Source organism: Gadus macrocephalus, chromosome 22 (assembly GCF_031168955.1).
Source record: "Gadus macrocephalus chromosome 22, ASM3116895v1".
Classification (NCBI taxonomy): Eukaryota; Metazoa; Chordata; class Actinopteri; order Gadiformes; family Gadidae; genus Gadus; species Gadus macrocephalus.
The window spans coordinates 9,888,566-9,914,350 of NC_082403.1; the positions used below are offsets into that span (position 1 = coordinate 9,888,566).

General features: G+C 47.3%; 1 protein-coding gene across 1 annotated transcript in view; it reads right to left on the reverse strand.

Annotated features, from left to right (window-relative positions):
- csmd2 (CUB and Sushi multiple domains 2) overlaps positions 1–25,785 on the reverse strand; it is a 242,171-nt gene that overhangs the window by 106,667 nt on the left and 109,719 nt on the right. Inside the window, 15 exon segments of the mRNA XM_060042704.1 lie at positions 115–284; positions 1,914–2,102; positions 3,039–3,254; positions 4,108–4,224; positions 5,000–5,188; positions 5,818–6,005; positions 7,462–7,600; positions 10,418–10,612; positions 13,480–13,615; positions 14,009–14,199; positions 15,976–16,158; positions 20,436–20,548; positions 20,706–20,713; positions 23,069–23,151; positions 25,454–25,588. Of these exon segments, the coding sequence (XP_059898687.1) occupies positions 115–284; positions 1,914–2,102; positions 3,039–3,254; positions 4,108–4,224; positions 5,000–5,188; positions 5,818–6,005; positions 7,462–7,600; positions 10,418–10,612; positions 13,480–13,615; positions 14,009–14,199; positions 15,976–16,158; positions 20,436–20,548; positions 20,706–20,713; positions 23,069–23,151; positions 25,454–25,588 (2,252 nt within the window).

Genomic DNA, 25,785 nt, shown 5'->3' on the forward strand with positions numbered 1-25,785 from the left:
GTTCACAGACAAAGTCACAGATTTACAACACACACATGCAAACACATAGAAACAGTACCACATGTGTGTGTGCGTGTGCGTGTGTGTGTGTGTGTGGGGTGTACTCCTTCTCACTTTAAGCATATCATCCTCCTCCAGTCTGAAATCTCTCGCTCTGAGCTGGATTCCTTTGCCAGCCTGCGTCTTGATGGAGTAGATGCACTCGTGGCTGTTTCCATAGTAACCGGGGTAGTTGGGCGAGAGCAGAACCCCCTGCGTGCCAGTCACTGAGGATCCGCACTCGGCTGGAGGAGAGAGAGAGAGATAGGGAGATAAGGAGAGAAAGAAAGAGGGAACGGTGGATCAGAATGATGATACAGAGCGCAATATAGAATGACAGAGAAAACAACGGGAGATAGACAGATTGAGACCGAGAGACGGACAGAAAGACAGACAGTGATGGAACCACAGATCAGATTGATATTGGGGAGGGAGGGGGGGGGGGGGGGAAGAGAGAGAGAGAGAGAGAGAGAGAGAGAGAGAGAGAGAGAGAGAGAGAGAGAGAGAGAGAGAGAGAGAGACAGAGAGAGAGAGAGAGAGAGAGAGAGAGAGACAGAGACAGAGACAGAGACAGAGAGAGAGAGAGAGAGAGACAGAACAATGGCTCAGATTGATGACAGATAGGGAGAGAGAGAGTGACAGAGAGACAGATAGAGAGACAATGAGTGAGGGAGATAGTGTGAAAGAATGAGACAGAGAGAGAGGGAGGAAGAAAGGGTCCCAGTAGAGGAGTAGTTTGAGAGAGCAGAGGACATATTTATCACCATATGCTTGAAACTCAAATCACAAATTGAAATAGTCATATCAACATGAAGGGGTTAGTGAGGGAACCATGAAATGGAGTTATTACAGATGAGGTTTTAAAGTCGGTTACTCCGAAAGTGCAAAGTAGCTTATATTAACTGTAACCTGAATATGATATTTATAATGAGCAATTATTTTGGGCAATTTGATCTTTGGGGATCAGATTCAATGTACAAAAAAAGAAAGAAAAGCAGACTGCAACTAACTTATCGTTTCTAAACATTCTTTTTGCTGGTTAGTTTGTTTTTACGCTTGCCCTCATCAGGGAATCACTTGCCCTACATGGAACTAATTCAGCAATACCTGGCAACCGCCAACATTGACAGTGGGAGCAAAGCAGCAACGCACAATATAAACAACTAACAAAGGTGCCACATCAGAATAAATAAATAATGATGCTTAACACATCTTAATGACTTGGCTCCATGAGACTTTCAAGTTTACAAATTACCCAATAAACGTACAAACCATTCGATAACTTTGAGCACCGGTAATTTCTCAAAAAGTGTAATAAACCATTTTGAACCAGGGCTTTAAAAGAATGGGCTGTATCTAGAGGACGTTTTCCATATTTTTTAAGCCAACGATTCCCCTCTTCCTTGCATCCTAAATCTTAGACTGGAAGTGGTGATTGGCCCAGCTCGTCGACAGCCTACGTCACATGTTAGGACATTTAAAAAACTCGGCTGTCACCTGCCCACACCCCCACTTTCCTCTGCTCTGCTTGTGTCCTCGAGGGAATGGTGAACAAGCAATAGGAAGGAGGATGTAAAGAAATAGTGTTGTAACACAGCCTGTGTTAAGGTAGCCTCCACCTTCCTGAAGAACCATGGTATCAACAAAAATGGCCTGTGTGTGAGTGTGTGTGTGTGTGTGTGTGTGTGTGTGTGTGTGTGTGTGTGTGTGTGTGTGTGTGTGTGTGTGTGTGTGTGTGTGTGTGTGTGTGTGTGTGAATGCATGGACTACATCAGGCATCATGTCTGGCGGGGGGAGGTGGGTGATGTGTTGGGAAATGGGTATGGGTGTGTGTGTATTTAGGTATATAAATAAGAAAGCATGTGACCACCTACCCACACACCTTGGCAGAGGGGAGCTCCACACCCGCCGTCTCCCCCCTAGACACACCACCCGGGGCGGACCCTCCAGGCGGTACCCTGGGAAGCAGGAGAAGATGAGGATGTCTCCCACCCCGTACTGCAGCCCCTTGCGGGTGCTGTAGGTGGGGATGCCCGGGTCCTCGCAGGGCTCCAAGTCGTACTCTGGGGACAGGGGGACGTTGGTTGCTTGAGTCATTTCATCGATTCACAGCACAGGGTGTGGCTAAAAAAAGACCCGAACTAATTCCTTAAATATATAACAGTATCAAAGTCAAAGTCAAAACCAGCTCTGTTGTCAATTACCAAATATGCGCAAGACAAATATAGAAATCAAAATTGTGTTCGTCTCTGACCCACGGTGCAATAAGTACAAAGGATAATTTGGTCAAATGAATAAAATAAGTAATATTTACTATATTACAATATTATTATAATATATTGCATGAAGAACACCCGGACATCGCTCTGCCAAGGGCCTTGAGTGCGTTCACCTTGAACATACAAAATGGACCACGTATATCGGAAAAAAGTTAGGGAACAGCGTCTCTGCAGTTGTTTATTCGTTGAGGGTTTCTCACCATTAACTTGATAATAGTCCCGATAAAAACGAAGGGGGTCTGGTTGTGATGGTATATCCTTAGCACAACGTTGGAGGAATGGTTAGGTGGGTTTTATACGGGTTAATGAAGTACATAATTAGATAGAACGCCTTTAAGGAAAAAACAACAAAACACTTAAAGCTGCTGAGCTAGAACCAAACCATGCGGGATCCTCCACAGCCCTAGATTGGGACGCTGTCACTTTTCAGCGCAGAATGAACTCCATATGATCTCCTTGTTTTCCTCCCGGTAGAAAGGTTGTGGGATCAAACCCCCATGATCCACGGTCTACCTATGGCGACCTAACCCCCTGACCTCTAACCTCAACCTTTACGCATAGTCACAATGGGTAATGATGTAGTCAGAGCGACCATCGTAATCCACCATTCATAACGACAACAACAGCGGCGTGATCCCCACTTCCTGCGGCGGAAGCAGTCGTCGGGGCCACCCCGTACGCCCTGTCTCCGAACCCCCACCCCACCACCCGCCCTTTTACCGGAGAAGGTGATGTTGAAGCCCTCGTAGGAGACGGAGAAGTCGGAGAGGAAGCGGATCTGGGCGGTGTAGTTGCCGAAGAGCCCCGCGCTCAGGGTGGGGGGCAGGGTGGAGCCCGTCAGCCTCCACAGGGGCTGGGAGAAGCTGCTGTTCTCCGTCACCAGCAGGTGGTCGTGGGGGCTCTCCAGGTGGAAGGTGTGGAAGGTGAACTGCACACCTGCGGAACAGACGGGGGAGGCGGTGGTAAGGACACAGATCGGTTATTGCACTTTTCCCTTCTAATTCATTCAACTGTCTGTTGTAGCGTGTTGCGGTGATTCTCCTTATGGTTAACCAGCCAGCACCCCATCATCAATGTAAAGCGCGTTCCCCACTCTGCGTTCCTCCTCGTGATTTCTTCCTTGCTGATTAAGGGAGTTTTTTCTTGTCCTCTTGGGGGGTTGGGACAGGGGGGTGTAAATATTTGCCCTGTTAAGCCCTTTGAGACTGTAATGGTGATTAAGGGCTACACAAATACAATTGAATTGAATTGAATTGATAGGGTGGTGCCTTGTTGTTGTTGTGGTGGTGGTGGCGTGTTGCTTGGTTTCATGTAAATTGTACCTCAGGGAAAACATGGATTATTGATGCACCTAGCCCTGTCACGGAGCTGATCAAAGTTGTTCAAAGTTTCTAATAAACAAAAACTAAAAGCCGTTTGAAGAAATGACTCATCCTATTCATAGCAGAGATAGTTACTGCCAGCTTGGGATATGAACACGAGAAGGTAACGAGAGTGGAATAAATAAATAAATACAAATCCGTCTCTTATCCTTCTGTGGGCGCTCATCTCAAGACAAGCGGAACAACGCGACGGCGTGAGTCATCCTGCGGGGCCCCGGGGCCTCTAGGCCATTTGGCCTTTTTCGACGGGATGCGGCGTTCACGGTGCATAAACTGAACCACTTAAAGGAGGAAACTGAACTTTAACAATAACCAAATGTCTACTTTGGTGCGTGTAATTCAAAACTGCGGCGGAGGGTTATGGGACGAAGGGGGCCGGACGGACGGGGCCTTCTGGGATCGCTGACCTTTGCCGTGAGACGACTCGATCATCCAAGTGCAGTTGAGGTTGTGTGGGTAGAAGTCGGGGAAGCCAGGTGACAGAATGGTACCGGTGTTTCCCTGGATATAGCCTCCGCACAGCGCTGTGTTGGAGAAGGAGGAGGAGGAGGAGGAGGAGGAGAAGGCGGAGGAAGAGGAGGAGGAGGAGGAGGAGGAAGAGGAGCAACAGGAGCACGGGTAGGTGGACGGCAGAGAAAGCATATCAGATTGTATAAAATGAGAAAAATAATACCAATGCCATCACAAAAAGTGGGAGAAGGAGATGGAGAGACAAAAGAAGAGGGAAGAAATATGTTAGTACAAGCCAAGACTTATACAACTATCTGGAAAATACATACTTTACAACTCTTCTTCCAAATCCTGCCTCCCCTAAAACTTTTCCATTAATTTACAATTGTGTGAAAGGCATTTTATCAGTAGTGCCTTTCAAAAGAGTGTAAAAGTAAATGCCTAGATCGCACCGTCGATATCATTAAGGAGAAGGTGGGGCAATCAATAACGTTCTTCAATATAAAAGCATTTATAGTGAACTAAAGCAGGAGAACAGCAAAATGGTGTGATCGGTGCCTCACTTATAAATAATTTACAACCATATGAACCAAAGGCTCCTTTCAGCCCAATAAGGGAATGGTCTATTTGCCATTCTTGTGGGGGGTTACCCTTTTTGATTACAGGATTCCACCGAGTTTATTGCAATCCAATGAAGTAAAGTCAAGAGAGGCTTCTACTAATCCATCACCGTGCAACACCTCAAACATTCCCTTTGAGCTCAGCCTCCCATCGCTCTAGACTCTGTCTCCCTGGACCCTGTGTTGTTGTGGTGCTGCTGTAGACACTGTTAAACACGGTGGAGCGTACCATCGCAGGTAGGCAGGGGACGGCTCCACTGGAAGTTGGGCTCACACTCGAGAGGCTCAGAGTCGCTCAGCGTGTACCCAGCGTCGCAGTTGAACGTCACCAGGGCTCCCACATAAAAGTCGTTGCCATGGCGCTGTCCGTTGACCGGGATACCGGGATCCACGCAGTGATCTGACTGTAGTTGGAGTGCTGGGGAGGGAAGACAGCAGCCATGAGTTTCACCCGATAACCCCGAAAAGGGAACTTTTCAACCGCACGCACGCAAACACACACACATACGCACCAACACACGCGCACACACACACAAAAGCACATGCACTTAAAGGCTAAAAGCATTGTGGATCAAGTTTCAAGCTTCACGTTTTCTTAAGACCTAACCGCTATTCCTAGGACACATGTCATACCCCCCAGGTCATGGAATGCTAAAAGGGTTGCAGAAATAGCCAATCTGGTCCAAAACAAAGTACTTTAATAGCAACACACCAATAGAAAGCCTCTTGAAAGCTCTCTCCTTGTATGTGGAATTGGCTGCCTTGACTGAATTATTGAATCTCTTCAAAAGATAAACAAGCTGACAGAAGGTATGGAGGGTTCACGGTATATGCCGCAGGTATGTGAAGGGCGCTAGAAATAATTGATCATGTATTCATGCATTTGATTATTTATCATTGTTTGTTGTTTGAGCATTTGTTTGTCGAAAATGTCTGTTTGGGGAAATGTTTACAGGGCTCTCTTGACAAAATACCTTCATCTCTCAAACATCCTGTCTTAAATTAAAGGCCGAACCCAAAACTCAAACACTTCGGAAACAAACATACTCTCGTAGCGGATGCGGAAGCCGATGTCAGAGTGGCTCTTGTCGGTGGAGAAGAGCATGAAGATGTAGTTGGAGGTGCTGATGAGGAACTGGGGAACCTGGGTGCCCTGGTAGCTGCCGATGAGCGGCGAGGACGGGAAGCGTCCGTCACGCACCTCCAGCACGTCGTAGTTCACCTCTGTGCGGAACCTTGGGGAGGGGAAGAGGGGAGAGAGAGATAATAGAGAGGATGGTAGAGATCAAAAGCCGTGATGCTTTGGGCACAATGGCCAAGTTGCCATTTGGTTGTGACACTATCCTTGCATATAGGTTGCAATAGATTGATCCGATTGCATTGTCTGTGCGTGTGCACGTGCATGTGTTTGCGTGTGCATGCATGTGTACATATGTGTGCTGTGCATGTGTCTTGATCTAGACACATGCATCTAATGCAGAGTCTCCATTTGAATTCACGATGAGTGCCCCAGGCTTCTGAAGAGTGTCCTTTTGTCTTTTTTGTGTGCGTGTGTGTGTCTGTTTCTGTGTCTGTGTTTGTGTGTCTCCACGTGTGTATGCGTGTGTGTGTATGTGTATGCGTGTGTGTGTGTGTGTGTGTGTGTGTATGTGTATGCGTGTGTGTCTTTGTGCGTCTCTCCCTCTATGTGTGTGTATATGTGCTGTATTCTCAGTGTCCTTGTCCCATTTCATCATCAAAGCGGTGGATAATACGTCTGTCTGCAGAGCGGCATCAGGTCGTCTAAACGTAGGCTGCGGCGCCAGGCTTTATGGATGCTCCGGGCGAATCAAAGAGCGGCCAGCACTTATTTTGTTTTCATCTGGCCCCGGCAAGCCATCTATCCCTGACAGTAATGAGACGGCCACACGAGTGGTGCTACGGTCAAATGTTAACATGCATGTGTTTGATCCAGATTTAACTCTCTCGCTCATGTGGAGAGCTGAAAGTCACGTGAACGACACGTTTATATGTGGATGCGTTTTTTTTGGTGTTTGTGAGTACCTTTGGTCGTCAGAGCGTGTTGGGATAACAGATCAGCCATGGCGACACTGTGTGTGTGTGCTTGTGTGTATTTGTGTGTGTTTGTGAAAGGAGGGAAGGAGGGGGTTGGGGGAGGGGGCATTACAATTATTCAATCCAATAATTAAGATCACAACTCGATACATAAACCGGGAGGTTATTCAACCCTTGGGAGTATATTTTGTACATGAAGATGTGCTGATCTGCTGCATTAGCGAACAAAGAGGGAATAAAAAAGGGCAAAAAGAGAGGGCCGAGAGGGAAACATGACATATAAAGAAATATATAAGAATATAAAGAAAAGAGGCAACAAGGGATTTGACTCGTTCCTGAAACAATGTGACTCCTAAAGGGCTGTTAAAAGTGTCATGATATAAGATAAGGTGTTTGCGCGCGCGCGCCTGCGTGCGCGTGCGTGCGTGTGTCTATGCCTGTGTCATGTGCTTTAGCACATACTTGTGTGAATGCATGTGTGTGTGCACGTGTGTGTGTGCATTTGCGTGTGTGTGTAGGCGTGAGCATGTACGCATGTGTACAAGCACTTGTTCATTTTGTTCCTTTCCATGTGTTTTTGTGTGGTTGCATTTGCTTCTGTGTGTGTGTATGTGCGTTCGCAAGTGGGAGACTCACTTGTCAAAGATGATCTTGATTGGGTAGCCGGGAGGGGCCTCGATGATCCACTCACAGTTAAGGGCCTCCTTGTAAAGCTCAGGCCATCCAGGGGACAGGATGATCCCACTGGGCGCTTTCAAATCCCCACCACACGGAGCTGGGGAGAGAAGGGGGAGAGGGGGAGGTGAGAAGATGGAGTGTACAATGAGAGGACGGAAAGGGGAATCACAGGGAGGGAGGGAGAGGGGAGCAGGGATGATAAGTAATTGGGAAAGAGAGAGCGATAAGGAGAGCAATAGATTTAAAGGAGAGAGAGAGAGAGAGAGAGAGAGAGAGAGGTGAGGGGAGGAGAGGAGGGGGGAACAACGGAGAGAGATAGATAGTTTGGGGGAACGCTCATGATCAATTATGTGACGGACAAATGGAAGAAAGAAGAAGAGGAAAAAAGAGAAGAGGGAATAGGAGTAAGAACATGTGAAGATTGAATTATGCATGTCCGTTCCGGGTGTTATGTGGGAATCAGTGTAGCTCCGCTTGTTCCCTGACAGCAGGGGGGGCCGGATGGGGGTGGGGGGAGAGGCAGCTAATGTAAATTGGTGACGGATGACTTCAAGGTTAACTGTCTCAGGAAGGAATATGCAAGTGCTCCCTGCATGAGTGTATGGTTGCGTGTGTGTGTGTGTGTGTGTGTGTGTGTGTGTGTGTGTGTGTGTGTGTGCGTGTGTGTTTTGTACCAGTGCACATACATAGGCATCTTTGTATGCGTGTATGTTTTTGTGTGTGTCCGAGTGTCCATGAGGACACAAACAGACGTGGTGCATGTTAGTGTGCGTGTGTGCGTGTGTGTGTGTGTGTGTGTGTGTGTGTGTGTGTCCGTGTTCTAAATCATTTCCAAGTCCAAGCTCACTGAGTCAAGTGCTTCTTAAAGTGTTTCTTCAAGTGTTTTATCTGGCATCAAACTGTTCGCCAAAGAAATGCTCACCAGTGGAGGCCAGCGAGAGCCTTGATCCACAGCAAAATAGCCCCTTAAAAAGACGATAGTCATCTGGAAGTTAACCCCAACAACACGCACAATCACACTAACCACGCACACAATGCTTAGCATCCATTTTCTTCTCTTTTCTCCCTTTCTTTTTTCTGTTTAATTATTTTTCAGTTACTACAACAAAATTGTCCTAAAAAATTCAAATACAAAAAATATATACATAAAAGTCTAAGTAAACTTCCCTACAACCTTGTACCCATTATTTTGGAACCAACTAAGAACACGGCACGTCATTTATATTGACTGCAGTCCCAGAATCGTAAAGACGACCCTGCTTTAGACCTTAGACAAATAAATTCTTCACATTTCCAACTCAATTCCCTATTCTCTTCTTTCTTTTCCTCTTCTTCTCTTTGTCTTCATCCATTCGTCCGCCCCATATACCTGTACGTCCCGCTGCTGTATTCCCGTCTCCCTTTAACTGACTATCCGTGGAACTAACACTGGGAACGGCCATGGCTCAGTGACACTGCCGCCGCCGTCACTGCCTCTCCCCACTCTCCTTACTTTCAAAGCGCGATGATTTAATCAGCCGACTCAGCGTAGCGAAGGCCATCCATAAAGCCCTAGCACGCGGAAATCTCCAGGGCATGATGGATGGTCCAAAACAAAACAAAAAGCTAGCATGGTATCACGCACCACGCACGCACGCGCTACACAAGGGGGATGTGAGTGGAGTGACAGAGGCAGAGGGTTCACCGGGGAGTAGCACAACATGTGTTTTAATAACGCCCATTTACTAGCCCCGACCCCTCCCACCCTTCAGTTTTTCGAAAATGAATGGCACGGAGTCAAGGGATCCTCTAGGGACTTGCTAGCGCCTGGATAAGGGAGCGCCACCCCCTTCCCGTCTCGCTAACACTGATGTTTCCTCCCCTCCACCCAACCCCCTCCCGCGCCCCCCCGCCTTCGCCCCGGCTATATTGTTCTTCTCGGCAGTTCAGGAAGAGGGTTTATTGAATTTGCGCAGAGCGGGTAAGAGCCAGGTAGATGGATGAGGCAGCATCCCGCTTGTGAACTCAGCATGTTTTCTGATTGAAGCACTTTAACGGAACAAAAAGCTAGCCTGCCTGCCGACTGCTGCGCAACTTTTCTCCTAAGTGCCTTTGATTCGCGGCTCAACGATTGCTGCCCTTAAAAAATGGTCCGGTCCTCAAGGTAACGGAGAACTGCAGCGGCACTGCAGTAGGGGTCAAATGCCTTCACTGTATGTTCGTTGAAGTCAAGGGAGAGAGGCTGCGGAATCGTAAATGGGTGGTAGTGTATGTGGCTGGCGTGTAGTATTGGCAGTACACATGTGAGATTTGGGCATTGCACATTTTCCGCGTGATTTTGGCTCTCCAAATCCTCTACGTGATTTTGGCTCTACACTCGTGTCCTATGCGATTTGGGAATGGCCCGTGTTCTATTTAATTCAGGCTCAGCCAATTTTCCATGTTATTTTGGCTCGACTTGCCTTGGGAGGCAGGGCAGGCGACTGTTTTGGGTGTTCCGCTCACAGCCAAAAAGGCATCAGGTCTGATCCCCATGTCCACAACCTACCTGAAGGCATCCTTGATCAACGCCTTGATGCCTGAAGGCTTTCCTCAGAGGAGAATATGTTTTTGCTTTCCTTCCAACCGGATTCAGCGCAAAGAGAGCCAGAGCGAGTCTTTTTTTGAAGAACGTAAGGTCGCGCCGATATATGGAAATCCATTTCGACCCAGCCAAGTCCGACAGACAGACTGACATTAACTGCGGAACACACACAAACTTCAAAATCCGGATGTTCTCACCAGGCTATCACCGAACCCCATATTGCTGCATTCCTCATGACCTGCATCTCCATTCAGACTGTGAATCGCTCGCCAACAAGGCATCATCAAGCATCAAATGACGCACTATGCCAACACTAACAGGGCAGGGTCGGCCCGGAGGCTCAGCCTGTACCTTCACAGCGGGGCACGGCGTTGTCCCACACCACGTTGCCGTCCTTCAGGATGCAGGAGACGGTCTGGGAGCCGTGGGTCTGGACGAAGCCCTCCTCACACAGGAAGGAGATGGAGCTGCCCAGCTGCAGGTTCTCCCCGAAGCGCTTGCCGTTCACGGGGACGCCCGGGTCCGGACACTCGTTGTGGCGGAACGCTTTGGACAAAGAGGGAGGACGGGTGTTAAAGAGATGTGAATTGTAAAATGGTAAATGGACTGAATTTTATGTGGCACTTTTCTAACCAGTGGCCACTCAAAGCACTTAGCAATGTTGCCCAACATTCACCCATTAATAGACACATTCCCACATCAAGGGCGGTGTAGCCTCGCATGTAACCATGCGAGGCTACAGCCAGCTTGTCGGGAGCAGTTAGGGGAAGGTGCCTTGCTCAGGGACACCTCGACAATCTAGCTAGGAGGAGCCGGAGATCGTACTAGCAACCTTCTGGTTACCAGCCAACCTGCTCTACCCCCTGAGCCACATGCCGCCGTGGTTGATTTTGTTTCAAGTTTGTTATTGGGTGGTTGTGTTTGGGTGGTTGTGGTTGGGTGGTTGTGGGGAGGAGGAGGGGGGAGACAAGGGAAGAAGGTTCCTGATGAGAAGGGAAAAAGAGAAAAGGAGACAGAATAATGAGGAAAGGAGAAGAGGAGACGTGAGGAGGGGAGGATAGGGGGAGATTTATGTTTTATGATTGATGAAGAGAGTAGAAGTGAAAAGAGGAGAAAGGGATAAGAGGAGAACAAAAAGAGAAAGGGGGAACAGAGCATAGTATTGGAGAGTGGGAAACAGGAGGGAACAGAGAGGATCGGTATGTTCTCGGGTCCAAAACGTAACAAATTACCAGGCATTCGTCTAATGATTCATTACTTCAGCTCACCCATTTTCCGCAGCCAGCGCACAGTTGCTATGGTGATTTTGAAATAATGATAATCCAAATTTCTCTCCCCACCACCAAATAACCAACTGTTGGCCATAGTGAGAGGTTTATAGAACAGTGAGTTGACTTATCCCGCTGTTTAAATTTTGTTAGAAGTGACGGAATATATAAATGAATATGTAAATAAGCAGATGCCAGATGACACATCGGGAATGATGCACTGATTAAGTGCCAAACTATCCAAGTGTGCGGATGAAACTTTTCTACCGCAGAATCAGTGAAGGCTCTGACCATTCCACTTACACCCACACATAGCACCTTGATCATGGCATGTGAACACATAGATCCCCTGTGTGAATGTGTGTGTGTGTGTGTGTGTGTGTGTGTGTGTGTGTGTGTGTGTGTGTGTGTGTGTGTGTGTGTGTGTGTGTGTGGGGGGCTTATTGATGAATCCCCTCGCCTCTGTATCCGCTGGAGCCCAACAGAGTGTTCGGCGCCACCTCATCCATCACCATCATCTTATTTATTAACGTGCCCAAAGTCCCCTCAATGCGGTTTGACGTGTCCTCAATTAACATGAATGATGGAACACGTCCGCCCCCACTCCCGGAACCCACATCAACACACAAACACACACTCACACACACACACACACACTTGCGTGCGCACGCACATGTTAACGGACACTGTCACGCACGCCCGTACATGCTGCCAAACAACGGCTCCATGGTGAGATGACATTGTTGCGTCTGAAACCGCCTGTCGACTTCAATTAACTGCCGGCGGCTGTTTCGGCCCCCCGCACCCCCCCCACACCAACCCCTTAGAGTCATCTCGTCACCCTCCCTTATTCATTTATTCATAAATTAGCGCGTGGTCTGCAAATGAATGCCTTATCGACATCGTGTCTTCACCACATTGCTGTGTTGTTCAGGAAACACCTGAGAGGAGCCTATATACATTACTTTATATATACTAGATAAAAAAGTATAAAGAATAAATAGTTGACATTTGTTGCTGAAATAACTTTGACCTAGAAACTGTGTGGCTATAATAAAGCAGATATGATGAAGCAGATATGAATATCTTGTGTACAATGAAGTGGTGTGAGAAAAACCCTATTTAGAGTAAACCATCAATCTGAGACCTATACAAATAAATGTTGGGGACTTGGCAGGAGTCACATTACGTTAGGGAAAGTTATTTCCTCCTGGACGGGAAGAAAGACGTGTGTTGCATCGTTATGTATCAGGATGTATGCAACGCTTGCACGCCTTCATCCCGCCGTAACAGAGAACCTCGCAGCACAAGCGTGAAACGCACGGTCGGCTTGCACCACACTGATTACACAAAAACCCCTTTAAAATCCCTCAGAACTTGGACGGAAAGATCCAGAATAGAATATAATGAGCGGTGGCACGGTGTCTCTTGTCAGCCAGGGATTTAGCGGTCTTTGTTTGTGAGTTTTTTTCCCCCCGGTTATTTAGACGTCAAACCCTTTTACACAAACAGTAGACAGGAAGCTTTTGTCATTTCTGCATGGTTGTGCGCTCGTTGCCACCGTTGGCAGTTGGGCGGAAACACTTGTGTGTGTGTGTGTGTGTGTGTGTGTGTGTGTGTGTGAGAGGTTGTGTGTGTGTGTGCTGGCTTGCAGGGAAGACAGGCAGGTAGGTACGACTGATGATTCATGAGGTCCATTACTTACACAAACACATCGGACTTGGCACACTTTTGAACACACACACACACACACACACACACACACACTCACAGAACACAACACACCCTGTCCAATACACACAGACGCATCCACAACAATACACACTATTCAGACAGACAAAGCTCAACGTCACATACACACACTAGTACAATCAACACACACACTCCACACAATACACACACACACCACACAATACACACTGAAACCAAAGCCGCCCAGACAAAGAACCGATCCCTCCTTCCTCCAAGAAAGGAGGGATCACATCAATGCCGTCCCAGAAGACCCGCCCCGTCCTTGTTAAACCCTTTGATACCTTTTTACTTTGATGCAGCTGCTTTGCATATAAACCAGACTTGACTTTTCGTTCTTTGGAATATAAGAAAGGGGCATCGCCATTTCAGCGTCCCAGGGCGTGGCACACATACTTGTGAACGTGATGTTGAAGCCCCGGTCCGTGTAGGTGTGGTCGGTCAGGAACTCTAGCCGGGCCACGTGGGCGCTGGTGGTGATGGGCGGGGGCAGGACGTCGCCGGAGAAGGTACCCAGGATCGGAGACTCGGCCTTGGGGGAGAGAAAATAGGCGAGGGACATATACCCGAGTAAGGTGTTGAATGACTTATGGTGAATGATTGATGGGATATTGGGAATAAAAAAAGGGCAGCTTTGCAATGGCTGGGGGAGAGATACTAATCGAGTTGATACACGCAAGAGGCAAGGCGAGGGATTGACAGACGGGCGAAAGAGAGGGATCTATACAGGCAGGTAGGAAGCTAATACAGACGGACAGCATAGAGGGCAACAAAATGGCAGGCAGGGGATACACACAGGATAGACCTGTGGGCCAGCTTGATATAATTACACAAGGGGTGAGGAGGGCGGGGCTATTAGAGCAAAACAGTCAGCCTGAGTGACAGACCGCAGTGAGCCGATAGATAAGCCCCTCTGAAGCACTACCTTTCCGCCATCTTTGATGGAGAGGAAGTCGAACTGCTTCTCCATGCTGAGGTCGTTGAAGGCCAGGTTGATGCGGCTCTCAGGCTTGGCGATGATCAGCCACACGCAGTGCATGTTGTTGCCGTACTCCTGGGGGTAGTTGGGCGACAGCAGCACCCCCGACGGCGTGGTAAAGTTGAAGAAACATGAGACTGCAGGGGGGGGGGTTGGCGCACGCAGCCGAACCAGACATATAGATGATGGGGAGGGAGGCAGAGTTGGGAAAGGGGGGGGATTGGGGGGGGGGGGGGAGTGGGAGTCAGAGTGAGAGAGAGGGAACATGAAAAGTGGCACTAAAAGAGGTTTGAGGTGTGCGAAACATTGGCAAATCTCATTATCTGTTGCTGAAGTACTGAAATCACTGAAATGTGCTGAACGGAGGGAAACTCAGTTTCACGGTTTATTTTTATATATAGCTTTTTTTATCTAACTCTTTTTATTTATTTATGTATGGCTCATGAGTTGAATTGGTCCGTGGTGTATTATTCTAAAAACACTTTGAAAACATGACGAAGTATATCAGGATGAAGATCAACCGATGAACGTATTGATCCACAGAACAATCATTCACACAATCAATGCATAACCTAAACAGATCAATACAACTCAATCAATAATGAAAGCAGGTCATCCATTCATTATTGACATGAAGTCATATTATATCAAACATCCGACACAAACCGATAACACTAGCAGATACAAATGTAACAAGCGGAAATAATAAAAAGTAAAAAAAAAAGCACAAGAATAATAATAAAAAAAAGGGTGCAGAAGAGAAATATAAGCCTCAACATCAGTGTTGAACGGAGGAACATTAAAGCTCTGGGTGTCAAGGAGACGTAGAGTGATGTGAGGAGTTCTGCAGAGCATGTAAATGAGGCCAGCAGGAGCCTGGGGCTAGAGGCCCAGCGGGGCCTTTCCTCTCTCTTTGACCAGAGGGGTTCCTCACAACCTCGGGCCTGCTGGGGCTAAACGGAGTTGGGGGGAAAATACGTCAGAAGTCTGAAGTCAGCAACTGTAGCCTGGAGCTGGGGGGGGGGGGGGGGGGGGGGGGGTTGGGTGGGCGGGCACAAACGTGTACTTTTTTTTTTAGTAATTCTTTATTTTCTTTACTTTTTGTGTGTACACGCCTCCAATTGCTTCTGCAAACAAAAGATGGGGACGTGTTGTTACTGGATGGTGTTGGTCTGCTGGGGTATGCACTGGTGTGTGTGTGTGTGTATTGTAATAGTTTGTTTTACTGCCGGGGTGTGAGTCAGGGCTGGTCACTTTTTCTTTTAACGGCTTAAATCACAAACAACAGTCAGGCATGGTGGGTCGCTTTCACAGGGCCCTAAAGAGGACTATATGAACAGAAAACATGGGACAACAAATGAATAAATAATATGACAATGAAGCATTGCAAATTAAATAAGACATTAAGTTTTAAACTCATCGAGCGTGGTCGGATGCTGTTTTGTCAGGCCAACAATGCAGTCATTTTGTCACTCCCATAGTGAGTCACTGAAGTGGCTTAGCTAAAGGTTAACTAAATAAAAGATGGTTCCGATCATTGTGCTAAAGTATCAGCTGCATCGCCCGCATCGCTCAGCTCCTGGCGCCGTACACACACGCTCATTTGGATACTTTGTTTGTCTTATAAATAATACAACGGTCGGCCTTATCTGCCCGCTCAGCTCTAGTTCTCACTCTCCGCCGCCCCCTGTTTGGCTAGCGTGGCGCTAATGAGCTAATAAGGCGTCCTATTGTTCCGAAAGCGGGCTGCTCGGGAAAGCGTGCGCATGATCTGCCTATTCATCGCACATGAAGCGCTCCTCCGCTGACGCGCATCTATCTCCACACACGTACACACTTGGAAGCAGAGAATGTAACGGTTGTGGTGCGTGACTCCCATTGATGAAACGGGGAAGCCAATCGGTCTCACTCACAGACGCAGCTGGGCTTCTTGGCCGACCACTGGTTGTTCTTCTGACAGGTGATGTTCCTTTTCCCCACCAGTTCGAACGCCGGCAGACACTCAAAGTACAGCCGGTCCCCGTGACGAAAGCCTGTCCCTTCCCGCTTGCCGTAGGCGGGGGTGCCGGGGTCCCCGCAGCTGCCCTGGTCGATCTCTGCATGGGAATAACGGGAACAAAAAGAAGGCCACGTTTTCAAAAGACAGCCCAACCACAGACAGCCAGCCAGTCAATTGACAACTGAAATGAATGTGTTTAAAAGCTGCATCCGACTGGGGAAATGAAGCCAGGACACAGAGGTGCTAGCTGACTGACCTTCTTGCGCTAGCATTCTTGCACTCGTGTAAAGGTGTGTGTGTGCCTGTGCGTGTGCGCGTGTGTGTGTGCGTGCGTGCGTGCGTGTAATCCATCCATCACGTCGACACCATCCCTCGCGAACCAGCCTTGCATCCATTGGCAGGGAACAGGCCTTGTTTACCTCGCCCTCCCGATGTTGTCTATGCACTCCGGGTGATGGATGCATTATACATCACAACAGTCAAGAGGGCTGTTGGGCTAGCACAGGCCAGAGGTCCTGCAGAGTATAGCTGTGTGCGCAGGTGAGTGATGTAACTGACCCCACATCTTTACAGCACACATATATACTGTCTGTTTGACGTATACACGGCAAGACCGGAAAAAGGACGTGCGTGTGTGTGTGCGCGAGTGTGTGTTATGTTTGCTAAACCATTGCCATCTAATCAATAATTCAACGTCGGGCACACAAGCTAACACACTGAATCTGATATTTTGCTACTTTTGCTAATTCTCGCCCAACTGGAATGGGCGAGAATGAGCAAGTAAAAGCATTCACGCGTGTGTTTGTATGCGTGTGTGTGTCGACGGGGAGGATAATAGCTTTGGAGCAGAGTAGCCAGCAGAAAGTGTTCAAAGTATTCTAAAGAGGCAAAGCGAGTCAAAACCGAGAGATAAGTAGAAACAAGGCCCACCCTCCAGGCGGTGTTCCCTCTGCCAAGGCCTTTTCTGTTGTTTTTTTATTCGGCTCCTGTTATCCTTTTCGCACATTGCTTTTTAAGTGCTTAACGTTTTACCAGAGCCACGCCAGGGCTCCTTGACATGGACAGAGACACAGAAAGGAGATGGCATTTACAATGCATTTGTGTAATGTTCTGAGATGAGGCGGGCGGATGTATTCTGAGGTGCAGGAACGAGGAGTGACAGCCGAACAGCGATTTTCGAACGAAGCCTTTCGACATCACTTCACCATTCCTCTGAAATGACCTTGCCTGAAAAGCACTTCTTTTTTTTTCCTGTGTATTCGTCGCTTCCCTGCCTGTTCCTCACTGTCTTTCTTGACCTTGGTGTGAATAAAAATGCATCGCTGCATCGTATGCTGACGGACATTTAACACTCAAAGTTGCCCCGTAGGGAGCCTGACAGGAGAAACTTCTGTCGCACATGCGCAGCATGTGCGACAGAAGTTTATGCACATAAACAAGTTTATGCACATAAACAGAAGTTTATGCACATAAACAGAAGTTTATGCACAGCAACGCATGTGCATGTGCGACAGAAGTTTATGCACATAAACAGAAGTTTATGCACATAAACAGAAGTTTATGCACAGCAACGCGAGCATAAACACACACGTACATTTTGATGTGTGCAGTCAGTGCACACCAGCTTCACTCTCTTGCTGGGACACACACGTACACATGGGCTCTCAGGTAAACACACACACACACACACACATGTGCAAAGACCCACAAACGATACACACACAGAATCAAACACACACGCACACACGCACGCACCCATGCACACAACCGCACACCAACACCCACACACACACCCACACCCCTGTGCCCGTTACCCATCCCTCTCTTAAATATGGACACGCCAATTTCATTATCCTGGGATTTATATGACTCCCTCCCGCTGGCTCATCCCTCTTCTCCCAGCATGCCGAGCGTGCAAGGCTGCACTGGTTGAATGCGATGCCAGCCTGTCGAGACATCCAGGGCGGGGCCGGGGGAGCAGCTGGCAAATAAGCTCATCTGTCCAGGAAACTAAGCTGGTTTTAAGAACAGCCCCAGGGGTATCGCCGCATAAATCCATACGCTGCTTTAATGACGACCGTTATTTAAGGGTATTTGTTTAAATCCCTTTTTCATCGTTTTTTTTTAAAGGGAATGAAACATACCAAAGAACATGTTGATCATTAAAGATGAATTGGAATTATAGGCGTGCCCCAAGGACAGCTAGGGCTCTTCATATACACTATGAAGATTAAGCAGCAGCAAGAGAGGGATGCTGGAACCGGCCAATGTCTCAGTGGTGAAGCACACATCAGGGGACTAAACCAACAAATAGAAGACCTTAAACACGCACACACACGCACACACACACACGGATACATGTGGGAGTAGTGTGTAGTGTGTGTATAGGTAGGTGTGTGTGTGTGTGTCTGTCTAGGTGTGTGTGTCTTTGTGTGTGTGTGTGTGTGTGTGTGTGTGTGTGTGTGTGTGTGTGTGTAAGACGCATCTCTCTGGACGTGACTTGGATTACTGATGTATACGCAGCAGCAGAACAAGCCAAAGTTGTGTTGTGCTGCGTTGTGTTCTTACAGCCCCACAGGTCCATACCATGGGGACACAAGGGAGACTGGAAACACATAAATAGAAAATAAGAGCTCTTTGATGTACATGTTGTGTGTGTGTGTGTGTGTGTGTGTGTGTGTGTGTGTGTGTGTGTGTGTGTGTGTGTGTGTGTGTGTGTGTGTGTGTGTGTGTGTGTGAATTTGATTTCTGCCTTTGTCTGTTATGAAAGTTCATATCTTAAGTGTGTGTGTGTATGGGTGTGTGTGTGCATGCATATGGTCTTTGTGCGCATTAAAGTGTGTCCACAAGCACGCAAAACTACAGCGGGCAAAAAGCCACACTGGTTGAGAGCTTCATAAACAAGGGAACAGACTTAATGGCATATCCGTTTAGGTTTTTCACATCCCGTCCATTCAAGCTGACATTCAAAAGCCATCGATGCATTATAACGATATTCACATTCACATATCGGTGTTCTGAAACGCAGTCTCCCCAGGCTTGGCTTAGCTCCAACACCAGGTCAAAAGCTGCCGGATATGGGAGTCCCATGTCCTTGGGTGCACACACACAGGTATAAAGAAATGTGCTTGTGTGTGTGTGCTACCCTCACTGTGGAATGCTTGAAGAGTGAAATTTCAAGGATAAAAAGGTAACGACACAACCAATAGAATCAAAAGACCAGACAGAGCAAACACAAACACACACACACACACACACACACACACACACACACACACACACACACACACACACACACACACACACCATGCTCATACCGTGTTGACAATCACACTTTGTGATCAGGCTTAGCAAACACTGCATTAAGGATGCTAATTCGTTTTTGGGATGATCCAATGTGAGAGGCGGCGTTTCACCCCCTAGGTTAGGTACGAGTCATCACTTTAATCACACTCGGTTCACTTCGGCACTCTGCTCAGCTTTCTCTGTTGTTATAGATTCCCCCCCCACCCCAACCTCTGTCTAGCCTCTCTCTAGGAGGGGCAAAGGGGCTCTCTGTGAGAGACAGCAAGCAGACTGATCTATAGAGAGAGAGAACGCCGGCAGGCCCACTTCATCCTGACACACACACAAACACACACACAGACACAAGCACATCTGACTGATCCACAGAGAGAGAATGAATTTGGGCAGTTCCTCTTTATAATCTCTGACACACATACACACACAAACCGCAAAGAGGCTACGGCTAAAGCTGTATATCTTAAGCCGCATTTCTCTTCTTTTGCCCTTCTCGAATGTACTCGGCTAATAAAACACACACACACACACACACACACACACACACACAAACACACACACACACACAGCAACATTCACATGTTAGCTATGGCAGTGTTGATTCTGAGGGATCGACTACAAAGGATGCTATTACTGTCACCAATCTGTCGACTCGGTAATACAAAGAAGTGCCCTGACTAGATTGACACGCCATCTCTATCCCTTCTACTGCATTGTGGCGGATAAAAGGAGTGATGGAGCTGGGGCGGCTTAGGAGTTTACAGTGGAATGAGGTGGAATCTCTGCTGTCATTGCCAATGATGCCAGGGCGGAGCTCTGAGGCCCTGTGTAAATTAACACATAAGGGCGTACCCGCAGTAAATAATACACCTCTTCAGAAAAAACCTTGTGTTGGGATAACCACTGAGGGCTACAACTGGAGGTCGATGTGTTAGCATGAGTAATACAGTCAGTGACGTTGACGCCGATGAATAAATGACTCTAACTCTAACTAACTCTTCTTAATCCCTGATAAGGCAGACATTGACAACCTTTGCTTTGAACCAGGGCACAACGCCCAATCGTCTCCCTTACCTTCATAAGACACCTTGAAGCCCAGAGATCCACTGGTGTCATCAGTCTTGAAGTTAAGCCACATCTGGTGGCTGGTGCTGACCACCAAGTCCGGAGTAGATGTCCCCGAAAGTCTAAACAAGGGAACACGGCAAAGAGGTACATGTTAACTAGCCAGATACAGGTTTGCTAGCCAGGTACAGATAAGCCAGCCAGAAACAATTTATCTGGCCAGGTACAGTTTAGCTAGTCAGAAATAATTCAGCAGGCTATGGTATCGGTTAGCTAGGCAGGTACAACTTAGCTAGCCAGGTACAGTTTAGCTAGCCAGAAACGGGAGCGTGTCTATGTTCCCCGGGTCCTATGTTCCCCAGGTCCTATGTTCCCCGGGTCCTATGTTCCCCGGGTCCTATGTTCCCCGGGTCCTATGTTCCCCTCTTTGTATGAGACTGGGGAACATAGGACCCTTTTTCAAAAAAAGGGTTCTATGTTCCCCGGTCTGTTACTTTTTCCACCATTACTGCCAAATTCCGGCCGAGATAACTACCATTGCTTGTCTTTACCTTTTGTGGAAGAGGGAGAGACGTCGGAGAACCTGACGCAGTCTATTCAAACGCCGGTAAACAAACCCCGAGAAGCCCAATCCCTACGAGAGCTCCCCGCGCTATGGCCATCCGGAGGCGCACAGAGCTTTTGGCCGTGATATTATTATACAATTATATTATATTATATACTATTATATAAAGAGCTCCGGGGGTCGCAAACGGCAACAATCACTTTCTCCTCAATGCTGCAGTTCACCCCGGACTGCACTGCACTGAGTTGGCCGGTTGAACGCTGATTGGCTGTTACGTTACACATGTCACTCAGTGGCCACGCTGTTGAACGCCGATTGGCTGTCATCACGCAAACGTTGCGTCAAAGTTTAAATATTTGTAAAGATTGATAGATTGCGGGTTACATAGGACCCTTTTCCCAGAAAAGGGTCCTATGTTCCCCGCTTTTCCGAAAAAGGGTCCTATGCTCCCCGGTATGTATGGCTACAGGGGAACATAGGACCCTTTTTGGGAAAAACGGGGAACATAGCCTAGGACCTTTCTTTTTAAAAAAGGGTCCTATGTTCCCCGCCCGGGGAACATAGGACCCGGGGAACACAGGGATGACCCCCCAGAAACTTTTCAGCTAGCTATGGTACAGGTTAGCTAGCCAGGTACAGGTTTGCAAGCCAGATAAAGATTAGTTAGCAAGATAGCTTACAATGTACAATTTATATAAAATTTGAAATACATGAATGCAACATAGTAGGCCTAGCAACATTTCAATATTTTATGAGATCATTCTTTTTTCTTGCATGCAGGTCTTTGTACATCTAGGAACTCAGGGCTACGAAGGAGACCTCTCCTAATGTGAACTAAATGGACTGATAAAACTTCATTGTGGCATTAAATCTCTGCGCAATTAATGCATAACAATATACCCCAAAAGGTTATGGAGCATCTGCTAAAGAAAACCTGATGAGTGTGTTGATGTGGTGTGCATGCTGACGATTACATTTAATTTTTTGAGCGCTAATTAGGGGTGGGTATTGCCAAAGAAGTCACGATTCGATTCGTATCACGATTCACATGCCACGATGCGATTCTATCACGATGCATCGCGATACTTGAATTATTGCGATGCATTGCGAATTTTCACTGAACACTGTTAAAAAAAAATTAAGCCATTACCAGTGGCTGACTGGCTGTGTATGATCTGGATAGTGTGTTCAATTGATAACTCAAAGCAACTCAATTCATACATAGCTGTATTTATTGAAACGACTATTACTGGATACACTGACAAGAAGTGCTAAGGATTTATAAAACTTAAAATAACAAAATAAGGATAATCAGTGCCGTTTACATGGCCTCAGTGGTCCTTCAATGAAATGAAAACATTCAAACATTTCCCCTTTTGGAAGTAGCTGCCATTATAACAACAATATCATTTCATAAACATAAGAGGACAAACTGATGCCACAAAAAGTGAATAGGCTTTATAAAACTATAATTAATAATCGATTCTTGGCGTCAACAATCGATGCAGTAGATCGTGAAAATTAGAATCGCGATGCATCGTCATGACGATTATTTGGCACACCCCTAGTGCTAATCGGTAGTAATTCTGCCTTTATGTACTGCTGCCTAAAGAGAACATTATTTTGGAAACTGAAATGATTTCCAGTTGTTTTAGGTTTGAAAGGCCAAGCGAGGGGAGGGTTGAAATGGAATGAAAGGTTATGCAACGAATATAAAACACACACACAGAGAGAGAGAGAGAGAGAGAGAGAGAGGAGAGAGAGAGAGAGAGAGAGAGAGAGAGAGGAGAGAGAGAGAGAGAGAGAGAGAGGAGAGGAGAGAGAGAGAGGAGAGAGAGAGAGGAGAGAGAGGGAGGAGAGAGAGAGAGGAGAGAGAGGAGAGAGAGAGGAGATAGTGAAGTGATACTAAAATAGGGGCCAGAGTAATGAAAAGATCTGGAAAGAAGGAAAAAACTGACTAGAGAGAGGAGAGACAATTTGATATTATCTGGATAAGAAGTACAAATAGGGAAATTACCAGTCGGTATTGAGAAACAGAAGAACCAATGGAACCAGCAGGAGGACAACTTACGTGGACGACGGTCTTCTGGTCACCCACCACATCTCCATCGCCCACCGTCAGGGTGTCGTAGCCACGCTCCAGGGTCAACGTCCTCAAACGTGGACAGCAAACGCCGGGAGGAGCCAGTATGTGACAACCGGGAATGACAGACCCTTTTAAAGCACTTTTCCGATAACATGTTCGATGGGCTGGAGACCCTTTCCCTCCCAAGCCGCTTACCTTGTCGTCTTTCTACTCTGCTGCTGCCCCCCCCCCCCCCCCCCCCAGCCCTCTATCTTCCCATCAATCTTTCTTGGCTGACAGTTTGGACGCGAGTCTGGCACGGCTCCAGTTGCTACCCAAGAGGCAGCTCAGGATGCTCAGTGTTAAGGTCGTGTCAGTTAATTTCCTCTTGTAGATGCAACAATAATATCAGGTAGAACCCAGATTATTTTCCAAATATGTTGCCCTTGGATCGTGGCGTCGGCCTGTGATTGGATGACATTCAATTTGTTTGTCCTAGTGGACACCACTCTAACAAAAAAAACTATTTTCGTTTTCGCCAATTCTGATCTCTGACCCAAATGCCAATGACTATCGAGCATCTGATTGGCTGGAGAGATTGCCCGCACGCAATCTTGAGATTCTCCCCGTAGAAGACACCAGAAAAAGAGGGGGAATCCTATTTGTTTTTTCCAACTTCACCACGACTTTAAAGGTCCGCGTCCATCTGCCGGGTGGACATTAGAGGAATAAATAATGCAGGCGTCGACGTCTGTTACTTCTTCTGTTCGTTTTTTTCTTCTGGTAGCGTAAACAATTTCAAAGGTCGGGAGCGGGACAGAATGGGATCAGAATGAAAGGCACGTGTGAACGTGGGCGTGTTGGTGAGCGTCGCCGAGGGGAGAACCCTGCTAATAAAGATAGACAACGGAACAGAGTTGGAGCCGCTGCGCATCTCGATAAAAAGAACAAGCGGTTGGAAGAAAAAAAAGAAAAGGAGTGGAAAATGAGATAACAATAAAACAATGAAAAAAGAGATTGGCTCCCGATAACTTCTAACACATTCTTAATGTTCTGCAGAGGGTCCGAGAGAGCCACGCCTAATGAAAAAGCTTATATAAATGCAAATTGCATTGGGTCCTATGTTAAACTCCGGTGGCTAATGACAACTGGCTAGGTTCATAGTGGAGACGGAGCAGGCAGCGGGGGTCACGGGAGGGCAGGTTGCCAGGCGAACACCACTCTGAGCTAACGTCTCTGCCATCTGCCAACTGTAGCAGTCGACAGCCCGCTGGAAATTAGATATTAAAAAAGAAAAAGTTTAAAAAAATATTGATATGAGGGTTTTTAGCTACCGTCTGGTCTTGTATTTGAGTCGTTTTGGTATGGAAACCACAGATATCTTTGCAGCGGATGGATAAACTAAATAAAAACGGAATAAACACCCTCAAAAACCAGTGTGTGCAGTGACCTTGGGGAATATAGACAACTATTGAAGCCACTGTTCGGTATAAGGCTTGGACTTTAAAAACAAGTAAACCTCCCCCATCCACCCTTTCCTCCCACACCTGACTTGATGTTCTGCGTGACCTAGCATCACCTCTGACTGGGCTAACATGCAGGAGGGCAAGGAGAGGGAAGGCTAGCGCGGCGCTAAAAGAGAACAGAGGTGCTCCATCTTCATCTGGGACAGACACACAGAGCGCGAGACAGCCCAAAGTGCCGTTGTCTTTTTTCAGTAGGCTGCCCTCGAAAGTACCCAAGGGTGGGTGTGTGTGTGTGTGTGTGTGTGTGTGTGTGTGTGTGTGTGTGTGTGTGTGTGTGTGTGTGTGTGTGTGTGTGTGTGTGTGTGTGTGTGTACGTCTAGCCTTGCGTGCCCTGCCTCAGTCCAAAGAGCCACTCCCTCACTCGCCCCTGTGTGATAAGAGACCAGATTTGTAAAACCATTTTGTTTTGAGTTCACGGGAGGATATTTGGCAAGCGGGCCGGCCGCGTGGCCTTGAACACACCACCAAAGTCATCAGTCTGAACAGAGTGGCTCTGTCACTATCATGATATCCTCAAAGTCCCTCCGTCTCTCTTCTCTGCTTTTTATGGCTGTTTCTGCTTGTTGCCTTTCCTTCTCTCTCTCTCTCTCTCCCTCTCTCCCCCATCCCAAAGGGGATCTTTCTCTGCCCAGCCTACCAGCCTTTGTTTCTGTCATTTTGTGTGCAACACAATGAGTTAAAGAGATGCCAATCAATGACTCCTTGATGATATTACAGCAGAATCTTTAGCAGCTTTCCTGTTGGCAAAATGTGATCCTATTTTGTTGAATACAAATTGTTTCCCTGGTTATTAGTAGGCTGGTACAGTTTCTCATACCTGCGGTCTGATCTCAACATCGGATCTGTTTTATGGGTCTGCTGTGTGATGTATTGAAGGGTGGTACCTTGGTCATGTCTGTGGCAGTGATGATCCAGGTGCAGTTTGCATTGTTGTCGTACTGGACCGGGTAGTTTGGAGAGGTGATGACACCGCTGGGACCTCTCAGTTGACCTCCACACATAGGTGCTACAAGATATTAGCAATTAATGGGTTAGGTGAGGCTGTGGAAGATTAATGTTCAGTTATACAGTTTGTGATGAATAATGTAACATGTTTTGCATTCAGGATTATCTTGATTGAGAAGCAAACCCCTACCATAACATTGTTAATCCTATTGAAGGAGCACTATGAATAAAAGCCAATTTAGCTTCCCACACAAGTTT